This window comes from Pyrgilauda ruficollis, unplaced genomic scaffold, assembly GCF_017590135.1.
Source record: "Pyrgilauda ruficollis isolate IOZ18807 unplaced genomic scaffold, ASM1759013v1 scaffold25, whole genome shotgun sequence".
NCBI lineage: Eukaryota > Metazoa > Chordata > Aves > Passeriformes > Passeridae > Pyrgilauda > Pyrgilauda ruficollis.
In genome coordinates, this window is record NW_024523822.1 from 6,760,920 (window position 1) to 6,773,471 (window position 12,552).

At 41.6% G+C, this 12,552-nt stretch overlaps 1 protein-coding gene and 1 non-coding gene across 2 annotated transcripts; both read right to left on the reverse strand.

Moving 5' to 3' along the window:
* Window positions 1-398: 398 nt before the first annotated feature.
* CUNH8orf37 (chromosome unknown C8orf37 homolog) lies at window positions 399-11,763 on the reverse strand. Its single transcript, XM_041470922.1, has 6 exons — window positions 11,615-11,763; window positions 9,674-9,773; window positions 7,228-7,298; window positions 6,657-6,722; window positions 5,763-5,858; window positions 399-3,802 (listed from the first exon to the last, which is right to left on the reverse strand). Exons 1-6 carry the CDS (start codon window positions 11,761-11,763, stop codon window positions 3,643-3,645), a joined length of 642 nt encoding a protein of 213 aa, XP_041326856.1. The 3' UTR covers window positions 399-3,642.
* A 204-nt stretch (window positions 11,764-11,967) lies between these two features.
* Window positions 11,968-12,049, reverse strand: TRNAS-AGA. Its single transcript has one exon. It is a non-coding gene; the product is annotated as a tRNA-Ser (tRNA).
* Window positions 12,050-12,552: the final 503 nt, after the last annotated feature.

Consider the following 12,552-nt stretch of genomic DNA (forward strand, 5'->3'; position numbering starts at 1 on the left):
ATGCATGACTGATACACCAGGCTACCAGCACCCCACTCTGCAAGTTGTTTAGCTATCTGACACCCTGTACAGCACCTGCCTCCACCTTTTATCCTCAGTAAACATCCAAGAAGAGTGGCAAACGCATTCACCTTTATGACCTCTCTATTTCATGTGCTCTCCTCATGTTAGCTGGTAAAGAATGTTAAAGCTTCTTTAATTCTCCTCTATTTGCTGCATCCCCACTGATGTGAGAAAACACAATAGTACTTATTGCTTCTTATGAGCTGGACAAGGCTTTTGAACTAAGGACATGTCATAACACTTCTGACAAAAAACATCATTTTCATAAGGCTCCTCTTGGATAGGAACAGTACACTAGAACTCACGCAACACAAGATTCAGATTAGTTCCAACTTTTCATTTTATTAAGCGCTGACATTTGAAAAACTTTCTCAAAGCACACAAGCCAAACCCTAGGCATCAGATGTAGCCCTCACAAATGAGCAGCACCTGATGTTCCTTTACTCCACCTGCCTGCAGTTACCAGGTGTCACACCACAGACAGAATGTCCGGTCTTTTGAAAAAAGGGCCTGGCAGGAAGAGAAATTTGTGTATGCAGCTCCCAGCATAGCACTTCATGTATTGTGTGACTACCACATGTGCTGGTGACATGACCCAAAGACTCACATGTCAGGAAACAAGAGAAGTGGCAGTCTTTCAGCAAGTGGCAGCATTTGCAGAATATCTTCAGTACAAAACTAAAATAGGTGTTAGGACAAAAAAAATCTTTATTTGATATAATACAGTGCAGAGCTTGCAATATGTAGTGCTATTATGCTTCTGCAAGTTAACTTCAATGGCAGGTCAAGTCTTAATAATGACTCTTCTGAGCTATATTCACCCTCCATAGTTTGCAGGTAAAACAAGTGAAAGGTAAGTCAGAGCAGCATATTAGAAGTTGATGGAATCTCATTTTGTCATCCTTCATTGCTTTTGTTTTTTTGAGGGATCTGCTGCAGACTAATGGGACAGGCCAGAAAATTTCAAAGCATATCAGTAAGCAAAATAAAAGTGTTAACTTTTCACCTTGCCCATTTCACAATTGGAAATGGTATTAATATTCCAAAGCAAAAAATTGGAGGAAAACAGTGGTCATGTTTATACTTAGCAACACTCTTCTCCAGTACTTCCATTCGACAACAGCTGAGTTGCATTCTTAAACAGAATTCTTTACATACTCTTAAACAGAATTCTGTACATAATCCCTCCTATCTCAGATAACCAACACAGAAATATCACTTAGGGTCTGGGCTACAACATCTTGAGAACCTTGTACAATCTGACAATACCTTCATCAGATGAACATTCAAGCCCTAGTTTTACCTTTCTTTACATTCTTTTCATCTGAGGACTTTGAAGTGGTTTGTAAGATTTAACTGAAGAAAGCAAAGGAAAGGGAATCAAATCTTAATACTGCTCCTCCCTCCAACAAAATAATTGTATCTAATGATGCAGCAATTATTCTCAAATCTAGAAATATGATAAATTCTGAAAACCTGTACAAGAAGTACTATTCTGTACCTGTTTACAACTTCCCTTGGACAAAAAGCTGTTATACTCCACCACTCTGACCAAGGCCAGAAACAAGTTAATTACACTTGAATATACCTGATTATTCCAGGGGAGTCTTCAGGGTACAGGAGACACTCCACCATCCCTTTCCTAGTCATATAAGACTTGGTCTCATGAACTGAGATGGGAATTAGGATTTTCCCCATTTTTGGCTCACAGATTGCAAGTCCAACTTGTTTCTACACTGTGGCACAATTTCCAGTACAATTCTAGCCAAAAGAAACCCTGTGGAATTACTTTGTCATGAGTTTCAAATAGCCTTGAAACAGAAAAGCCAAGACAACTCAGCACTTTTTGAAATGCATTTTTTGAGAAGAATGGAAAGCAGGTTTCTTCTTCCCAAGAGCTTGTTACCTAGCTCTGGGTTCTTCTCTTATTCTTAGCACTGATGTTCTCTAGGCATGAAAGCCGCTTGGGCCCACCTGAAGAACACCCAGGAACACTCATTGCATACAGCCCAGACCAGGGCTACATCTTCACAAAGGACAGAAAGGCAAGCAGAGCTCTTTTAGGAGCTGTCTGGGCAGTAGTCAACTGGTCCCTGGTCCTGAAACTGCAGTTTTGGACTCTAGCAGTTGAAACCTCAACCTGAAATACTAAATTCATTGAAAACAATACATGACCCTAAATATGCCTACACCATCATGCCAAGTAGTACCTCTCCAAAGCTAACTCACCTCTGACTCTGCAGCAAGGCTGCATGGGCACTGGAAGGAGCAGTCTGGAGCACCGAGGAAGCACTGCCAGACTTCCCAGGCACACTGCTGGGCCTCTGCAGGCTCTAGAACAAGCACTCTTGGAAGGACAAGGTAAGCAGGGTGCAGAGTGCGTGATGCCTCTGATCACTACTGAGATCTGCTCTTTCAGAGGGTGACAGACACAGCAATCACCTCTGCAAGACCACGTAATTGTTTTGGAAAGGCTCAGAAACAGAACAAATATACAGATTAGAACCATGGGCAAAACTTCAGAAAAAAGGAAATGGCTCTGTACAGCTAGAATTGCCCAAAGTAAGTAATTCTGAATTTATCTGTACAGGTACACATACGGCACAGCAAAAACACTGACATACTTCCCATACTGAGACACTTTTCAATGTAGTAAATGACAGGACTGGTTATTCCTTCCTCCCTCTCCCCCTGCATAAAACTGAAATCTATCTTCTGTGTTATGTATACATAATGAAAAGAAAAAGCTCATTAACTATAGTGACTGACTGTAAGAAACACAACTCACCAAGTAACAAGTTACTGAGGGAAGGGAGTATGTTGAAACAGGACAGTTGCACTTTCTGAATACAAAATTTTTTAAAGAGAAGCTGAAGTGAAAGGTAAGTGAAACTTAAAAAAAATCTGAATTTGAACATCAGTAGGGATATATATTTTCTCACTCTTAAAAGCTTGAGCCTTTTTCCCTTAAAAATACTGATAAAAAGAGTAACATACCCTTCAGAATATCTTTAAAATTGCATATTTAAAAACTGAACATTTAATAATTGCACAATAATTTTTTCATCTCTTGTGCAGTGAGGGCTGAAGAGAAGTTCAAGAAATTCATTGTGGTAGAAGTCCTTAGTCAGCAGAAAGTGCTCTGAAGAAAGCAGTAGGAATTGGAAGAAAATGTTCAGCACCTGCAGTTTTGGTTACTGGTGGGTAAAAGTAAGTAAAGTTTGGGGGTGTGCTGAAACCTTGAAGATGAGAGCTGATCCCATAGTAATTTTTTAAGAGATAAACAACCACTTGCTCATTAACAACAATGAGCAAAGCAGAAGAGCAGGATTCACTTCTGTGCAGAAATTCATATGCTTGTGTGTCATGGTTGTTTCCCAACCCACCATTTTGAATCCAGGATTCTGCAGACATGGGAAATGAGGCTCTCTGCTAGATGTGAGGAAGAGTCTCAAGGTGCTATAATCTATTTCTGGATCTAAGTATTCAATTTTCCATCTGTTCTCAGAGAACTGCATGGGAAACAAATTGATTTTAAGAGCCATTTCCAGACAAGTAGATATCCCACACAAGAAGACTTCATTCTCCATGTTTACCACAAACCCACCGAAGCTGCTGCTCTGTTTGCAGGTCAGTTAATTCATCAATGGATCTCCAGCTGCACTGACAAGCATATGCACGTGCTCCTTTCTTCTTTATCATCTTTGCTCTTAGTTTACTGAGCTCAGGCATGTTATTCCTGCCAAAGAAGTGAATTCAAGTTAGGATCATTCTGGGTTGTTTTGGGTTTTTTTTTTAAAGAAAAAATATTCATGAGGCCATTTCAAATCAGAAGACATCTTGACAATTCTGAGTACTTCTGTCATGGATTAATTTAGGGATATATTTGAATTCTGTTTTGAACACTCCTTTCCTGAGAGCAGTCTCAGTGTGTAGTTTCCGTGTTTTCAGACAAACCACAGACTGATGTTTTTGTAAACAATGTTATCTGTTGGGTTTAGAGATTTCCAGTCGGCCTCCAGAGAAAGAATTGTGAAGAAAACTAAGCAAAGCTAATTCTTGTGTTAAAAAATTACCCAAAAATGTATTTATCTTATCAAACTTACTGTAAAAATTGCTATGCATAATGGGTAAAATTACAGGGTTAAATTTTTCATCAGGAACTGCTACTCAAGGTGATTGTTAAAGTGACTGAAATGAAATGGCCATAAGAAGGTAGAATGGACATCAAACCAGAAATAATTCCTGTGCAGCCATTAACCATAACAAATGAAAAATCAGCATGCTATGACAAGAACAAGTTGTTTCAAAAAATCCAAGTGAAAATGTAGCATTTTAGCTATCTCTGCTCTCATGACCTCCTCCTGGCCACTGGACATTGAATTGCTCAAAAACAACATTAACAAGCCCAATTAAATAAAGAAAATGCAAAACAATTATCAAGGGAAGAATTTTTAGAAAAAGAGATCAGACACCTATTGATGGAAGGAAAATGTTTAACCTTAAAGTTTGCTTTCTAAAATTCAGGTTTGTCAAAATTAACAGCTAAATATCTTGCTAGAGATTACAGATTTTAGTCAATGTTACAGGTATCTGATACTAATGCCGCTCATGTGGTTTTTTCTTTTGTTTCATTTATTACTTTCAAGTTCTGAGAAGCAAAATAATTTTGCCTTTGGGTAAATAAAAGAATCTCACTTTTGTTTAAATCTTTTCCACTATCAAACTAATCTTAGGAGACTAGTGCAGCATGGTATTTTTAAAACTGCTTTAAGTAATGGGAAAAATAATGGTATTCAATAAGAAATACGAATTTTGAGACTGGAAGAAAAATACTGGAATAACCAAAGATGTAACATGGGAAAAATAATGGAAAAGGAGCCGGTATCTCCATTAATGTTCTTCTCTGACTGTCATGTGACTCTCCAAGCACATACTCTGAACACATCCACCTCTGCCATCAGTTACCAAGCTCACACAGAGACTGTACTAAAATAAGAGGAATCCAAATCTGATGTCTGTTAGGAACGTGCCTACTACACTATCTTTCACTAAGTCTTGGCATTAGCTTTAGAGAAACTGGAAATAAGAACTCCTTACTTTAGAGTCTTCAAAAACTATTTAAAGAATTAAAAACATCGCAATACAAGCAGAAAACAAAAATCCCACCTCTCTACTTAACCAATAGAGAATATAGAGAATACATAATGTATTTCAATAAAGAAATCTTAAGAAATAAAGCTATTTGATTTTCACAGAACATGACAGCACACCTGATAGTGGAAAAAAGAACATCTGCCTTGAAACCATCAGAGTCTGTATGAGTGAAGGTGAGGTGCAAAGCACATGCTGAACAGCCCGTATTCATGTTACTGACATGGCAGATACCCTGCACTGGTTGGCAGAGTTCAACCCATCACATGGATTACCTGCTTATTTCAGCAATAACCTGGCCTTTTCAGCCATGAAACTTGAATTATTTTTGAAAGCACAGGGAGAGTCATGGGAGAAGAGACAGAAATGGATGAAAACAGATTTTGGGAGATGTTGCTTCCCGCTCCCCACAGACTGTCCCACCTGATCCCAAACAGGTATCATGCATGCTTTTTAGGTGACACAGCACTGCTAGGGGCTTTTCATCTTTTCTTACTGAGCTCCAAAGCATGGTAGCACAACACTAATAGCCACCCCAGACACACCTGAAAAAAAGATAGTCACAGGACTGATCCCAGACGTAGTCATTGAAAAGTGACACGCGGAAGTCACAAGCAGTACAACGCAGCTGATCACACGCCCTGGACAAAGAAGAACAATCAGAGAAGCTGACTGATGCAATACACATCCACCATAAATGGGCCAAAGTACAGCAATCAGAAAGACTAGAAGCAATGTCACCTAATCTTAATGCCTTTACATCTCTGGCATGTTCAGAATTATGGTATGTGATTTAATTATATGTTCATGTATTATTTTTACAGGTTCCTATCTTCACTGAACACATAAAATAAACTGATATTCACTTGATATGTTCTCCCTAGTCTTCCTCACTGACACAATACCTGGGCAGCACCCAAATATCTGTTGAGTGCACAATTACTTACTACAAAAAATGCCACATGGAAATGCAGTAATGTTCTAAAGAATGTTGTGGATAAATCATCAAAGTACCTCCTCTGCTAAATTCAGCTGCAATTGCAAAGTACTCTGACCATTTTCAGTTCAGGTTCTGGAAGATTTCAACCAACCCACTGATTTAAGTCACATACTTGGCATCACATAGAAAGATCAAGAGAGGCAGGGAAAAATAACAATGCAGCAGCAATTTCCTTAACTACTTGTTACTGATTTTTGGTTTCATGTCTCATTTGCAAGCATCTTTCACCACCTCAAACAAACAAAAGGTCAAGTGGTCAACAAGAGAGGGCTGGAAGGGACCAGCTGATTTCAAGTGCAGTTACAGGCAGCCACTTCTTTAGATGACTCTAAGGTTGTTCTGCCCAGTTCAAATGCAGAATTTTGTACCACCACAGAAACACAGCTGTGAATAAAAACAATGATTAAACAAGTAGCACATATTTTTTCAGGTTTCCTACCTTTTTGAAATATTTGTTCCTATCCCAGATGGTGAAAGGCTTCCACCCAAGTACACTGGACAGCATCTATATGGATTCATTAAAAAATATTAAATTACAGCAAAACAGGTTGGAGAAAGCAGTATAACATTTCTCCCTAGTTTAACAGCATAGTACTTATAAAATATTTTTTTAATATAGGCAAAGCATCCAAATGCTTGTAAACTACAGAATTTTAAAATTTCCATTATCAAAGTGTTCAAAGAAAAACTCAATGAAAAACATTCTCTATGCCAAATATACAAAGATCTACATATTGCAGCACTTGATAAATGTATATGTCCATAAAGCAAAGGAAGATATTGTTCAAATAATTAATCAATTTATAATAAATTATTTTGACCACAAGAAAACACATTAACAATTCTTTGAAATTACCTGCTTATCTTTGCTTTTTCTTTAAAAAGACTGTGTCTCTTCTTGGTGTCTTTCTTAAGAAATGTCAACACAGATTAAACAGCAGCAGTATTATTAGCCTGATAAGAAGTTATAATCAAGCAATGTCCAACAAGCCAGAACATTTTTCACCTACCTTTTCCCATGTGCCTGTACAACAAGACTTTTTCTTTCAGGCGTGAGACTTGCAGAATTAGACTTCAAATTCTGTTTAAAAACAACAAAGAATAAAATGCAGCATTACAGCAAAGTCACAATATTCTGTTTTACTTAATAACCAGGAGCCAGAAAATCTCAGTAACAAAAGAAGGAGAATAAGACTTCGGGAATTTTCTTGTTCAAGTTTGTCAGGCTGTGAAGTAACAGGTAAATGAGGAACAAGGCTTCTCTTCCCACATTGAATTTCCAGCTCTGGCTGAAGGAATTCCACACCACATGATTACTTAGACTTTACAATCAAGACTTAGTATTTCATGCCCTCCTTTTGCTAACTTTGCTTTTAAAAACAGTTATAATTTGAAACCCTCTTCCTTGATGTTTTTTAGCTTTTGTTTCATTAAAACCCATCAAAACTTAGATTATTCAAAAAGACAGAGTCTTTGAAAGGTTTCTTATTTGCTGCACACAGAAGAGTTTATTTGAATTCTAGAATATGAGAACTCTAGATCCTAAAGGGGAAGTTCTAGGGATATAAAACAATAAAATGATACAAATTTGCTGGCATAATTCTCTCTCCTTCAGATGTACAGAAGTATTTTTTGTTGGTTCAGATTTAATCACTCTGTAAAAAAATCAAAAACAAGACAAAAACAATGTCACTCGTGAAAATATGGGAATCTGCAGGAGGTTATGAAGTGTAAGTAACACCATTTTCTACTGATGATACCCAAATGAATATCTATTTTCAATGCCTTCTATCATTGTAACTGCCTTGAGAATGTAAATTTGCAGCTTCATCTCCATCTCCTGCTGTGAAGTGACAAGACGTTTGCAGAGGATACAAAATGGGGAGCAGTGGTTGATGTATCAGATGACTGAGCTGCCATTAAGAAGGACCTCAAATGACTTCCAGAAACGGGGTGAGAAGAATCTTTTCAAGTTCAGCTAAGGTGAAATGCAAACTCTCACCCCAGGGGAGGAATAATCCTTATGCACAGAACAGCACGTGGGCTGACCAGCCAGAAAGCAGCTTTGCAGAGAGGGCTGTGGGAAATTCAGTCAATAACAAGCTGACCATGAGCCAGCAACGCGTCCTTGCAGCACAGAGGGCCAACAGTATCTTGGGATGCATTAGGAGGGATGCTGCCAGCATGTCCAGGGAAGTGATCCCTCCTCTCTACTCAGCACTGATGAGACAGAATCAAAGAATCATTTCAGCTGGAAGGGATCCTTCCCTGCTCAAAACAGGGTCAGTTACAGCAGCTCACCAAGGACTGTGTCCAGCTGCATTTTGAACACCTCCACAGACGGAGACTCCACAACCTCTCAGTGAAGATTGTCCCTGTGTTTAGTCACCCTCATAGTAAGAAAAGTGTTTGTTTTCTTGTGTACAGATGGTATTTAGTGTGTTTTCATGTATGCCCACTGCCTCTTCTCCTGTCACTGGGCACTATGGAGGAGAGCCTGGCCCCTCCTTTAATACATCCACAGCTATTTATACACATTGATAAGATCCCCCTGGAGCCTTTTCTTCTCCAGACTGAACAGTCCCAGCTCTCTCAGCTGCTCCTCATAAGACAGGCATTTCAGTCCCTTAACCATCTCCATGGGCCTTTGCTGGAGGTTCTCCAGTAGCTTCATCTCTTGTATTTGAGAGACCAGAACAGATCACATTACTCCAGATACGACCTCACAGACATGTCTGGAGCACTATGTCCCATACAAAAGAAGCATGGACATAATGGAGTGGGCCCAGGAAAGGACCATGAAGGTCCTTAAGGATTTAGACCACCTGACATCCAGGTATCAGCTAGGAGAGTTGGAATTGTTTAGCCTAGAGAAAACAATGGTCAGGATAACCTTATGAAGGTATGTCAGGGAGAAATAACGAACACGTAGCCAGATTCCTCTCAGTGGGATCACTGACAGGAGAGGCAATAGGTGCAAACTGAAGTACAAGAATTTCCACTCAAATGTACAAAAAACATTTATGACTTGTGAGGGTGGTCAAACACTGCAACAGGCTACTTAGAGAGGCTGCAGTCTACATCCTCAGGGATAACTGAAAGCCATTTGGACAGAGTCCTGGGCAACTCGCTCTAGGCAGTCCTGCTTAAGCAGGTGCTTGGACCAGATGATCTCCAGAGGTCCCTCTTCCAACTGTGACCATTCTGTGATTCTGAGCATTGACACTATGCTCTATTTTGAACTAGCATGTTCTTTAATTTCCTGTTATTGCCTAGGTAAGGACATCTCTCCTGTTCCTCACCACAGGATTACTGCATTTCCCTTTCTGCTTTACTTTCCAAGTTTATTCTACAGCTTGCTTTCATTCATGTTTTGCTTTAAAAGTTTTAGCTTATGGTGCTTTTACTTCCATTGTTGAATCTGACTTGTTCTGAATTTCTGCAAACCCTACTCACCGGAGGTGTTTTGGTAAAGCTGCTGTCATTACAGATTTCATCAATAATGTTGTCTAGATCTTCTTCGCTGCTGCCAGCACTCATTAACACTTTAGCTGATCTGAAAAATAAATAAATCAGCCTTCATTTTTGTAGCAAGACTACAGCAATTCTAAGAACTGTGAGTTAAAAAATATAAACAGTTACAGCCTTTTCCCCCTAATATTTTTGTAGTATCTCAGGTAAGCCATCCAAATCACGACTGAACAGATGCAAACTGCAGGATAACACCTTTCAGTCACTGTTGAGTTGTCCCATCATAGGTCTTATTTTTGCTTGCTTCTTTTAATTTCCAACCACTCCCAACTGTGAATAAAAGTATGACAGTATAACCCCTGCTACTACTGGGCAATTAACTGGACAACCCTGATTTTTCACACTTACCTTCAGCAGCAGGAATATGATAAGGTCAGAGGAAGGTCTCTACTCAAGCTACACAACTGAATGTGTCCTGAGGAGAATTCCTGGATGCATTTAGAAAGATCACCTGCACTTGCTTTTGCTCAAGTAACACTCAAGTCTGCTGTTTGCTAGCTCTTTGTCAAAGAAAGAGGCCTGTAGTACCACTGCATTAACCAATCAAGAACAAATCTACTCCTGAGAAAGAAGAAAACGACGTAATTTTTTTTCCAAGATTGTAATTAGATAGACTAAAATTAAGTGCTCATCTAACCATTATGCAAACAATGTGGAAGTCCAGTAATGTGACCAAAGGTGCTAGTCTTGCATTAGTCACTGGATTCTTCAAGATCCTTTCCTGAGACTCTGAAATGTGTGTTGGGAAAGTGCTCAGCAGCTCACCTGTGGAGATATCTGGCCAAGCCTCTCTGGTCCACAGACCTTCCAAAGGGAGTCTGAGATGCCTGTAAGGGCTGGGATGTAAATCTGATGGTCAGGATGGAAAACTGAGGGCAGGCAAAGATGCCTATCAGAGCCAGGATGGAAACCTCAGGGCCAGGATGGATACCTGATGTCTGCGATGGAAGCTTGAGGGCAGGCTGGGATGTCAGACACAGAATGCTTGGCAGTACTGTAAGCAATGACCCTGCCAGGACCAAACTGGCAAAATCACCATTTTGAAAACTGTGGAATTTGAGGCACATACCTCAAAGTGTAGCATGTAAGCTAAGTGCTTACTGTAGTGGATATGATTAACAAAGTATGAACAGAAAAAAGCAGACCAGAGGGAAGAGCATGAAGCTGTGTCAGAGGAGGTTTAGGCTGGACATCAGGAAAAGTTTCTTCATCCAGAGGGTGTTTGGGCACTGGAACAGCTCCCAGGGAAATGGTCACAGCACAGCCTGCCAGAGCCCAAGAAGCCTCTGGACAATGCTCTCAGACACACGGTGTGACTCCTGCAGTGTCCTGGGCAGGGCCAGGAGTTGGACATCAATGAATCCTTGTGTGTCCCTTCCAATTCTGAATATTCTGTGATTTCAGTGAAATGACTGAAGTATCAAGAGAATAAAAAATTTGATAATGCTATTGCTAAAGTTCTTCCTGCTCTAAATCGCGAGATTTATAGATATTTGAGGTCAGTTACATACAGAGAGGTTATATCATAAGGTCAGTAACAGAGCCAAGTAATCCCCAACCCTAACTCAGAGGCAAATTACTGCAGCTTTTAACGCCATATTTAATCCAAGGCTGCGGTACGCGCAGGCGACAAAGACTGTCTGAAATAACTAAACTCGCTGGCACATCATTTGGGTCTTTCAAAACCACGGGCTGCAGGTGACACCCGCCGACCGTCGGCCCGGCTCCGGCTCCCGAGCCCGCCTGTTCTGGGCTCTTGGGCGGTCCGGCCGCACGGGGCAGGCGGGACGGCTGCGCGCCCCCCAGGCGGCGCCTGGCTCGGCGGGGAGGGTGTGTGAGGGGCGGGAGCGCGGCGGGAGCGCTAACCTGCCCTCCTTGGCCGCCGCGGGCTCCTCCTCGCCGATGCCGTGCCGCTGGCACAGCCGCCTCTCCGCCTCGTGCTCCTCGCCGGTGCCGTGCCGCTGGCACAGCCGCCTCTCCACCTCGTCCAGCAGCCGGTCTAGATCATCCGCCATCTTGCCGCCCCGCGGTTGCCAAGGCGGCCCCGCGGCGCTGGCAGGGGCGGGGTCTGCCCTCTCGCCCCGCTGCGGCGGAGGCGGTTCCGGGGCTCCTGCGGGGTCGGGCCGTGGCTGCCGCCCCGCTGCGCCGCTCCCGGCGTTCGGCAGTGAACTACCGGAAAAAGAAGAAAAAAGGAAAACACAAAGCCACGGAACCGCGGCCGTAGTCGGCAGGATTCGAACCTGCGCGGGGAGACCCCAATGGATTTCTAGTCCATCGCCTTAACCACTCGGCCACGACTACGCATGCCACACTTAGCTTTCCCGCTTTACCATGACTACTTCCCCGAGAGGGAGCAGGGTTTGGTGCCAGGGTCTGTCTTCCTCACGGGGCTCAGTGAAAGGTTTAAAATAGAGGTTAAACTTCATGCATCTGTCATGCAGTTCACGGGGCTGGATATTGGTCTGTTTAGAGCAAAACCAAAGGGTTAAGCTTTGCTAAGTTTCGCGGGAAAAACCTGTTTTTGTTTTTTAAATTTTTTGGTTTTTGTTTTTGGCGTAGATTAGGAACAGTTGTGGAGCGAGCGGCCTCAGTCCCCTTAAAACCAGGATCACTCCCCAGCTGGCATCCCCAATAGAGCCCGGGAAGTCGGGGCAGGCATTTTTGAGGAAAGCCCCATAAAGGTGGGTCTCACCTATGGCCCTGATAATAAATCCAGACAGACGTGGGAGGTGTCAGTCACCAGTCTTCCAAGGGCAGCATATTATTTTATTCTTTTAGAAGTATAATGAAGCAATTTAGAGGGA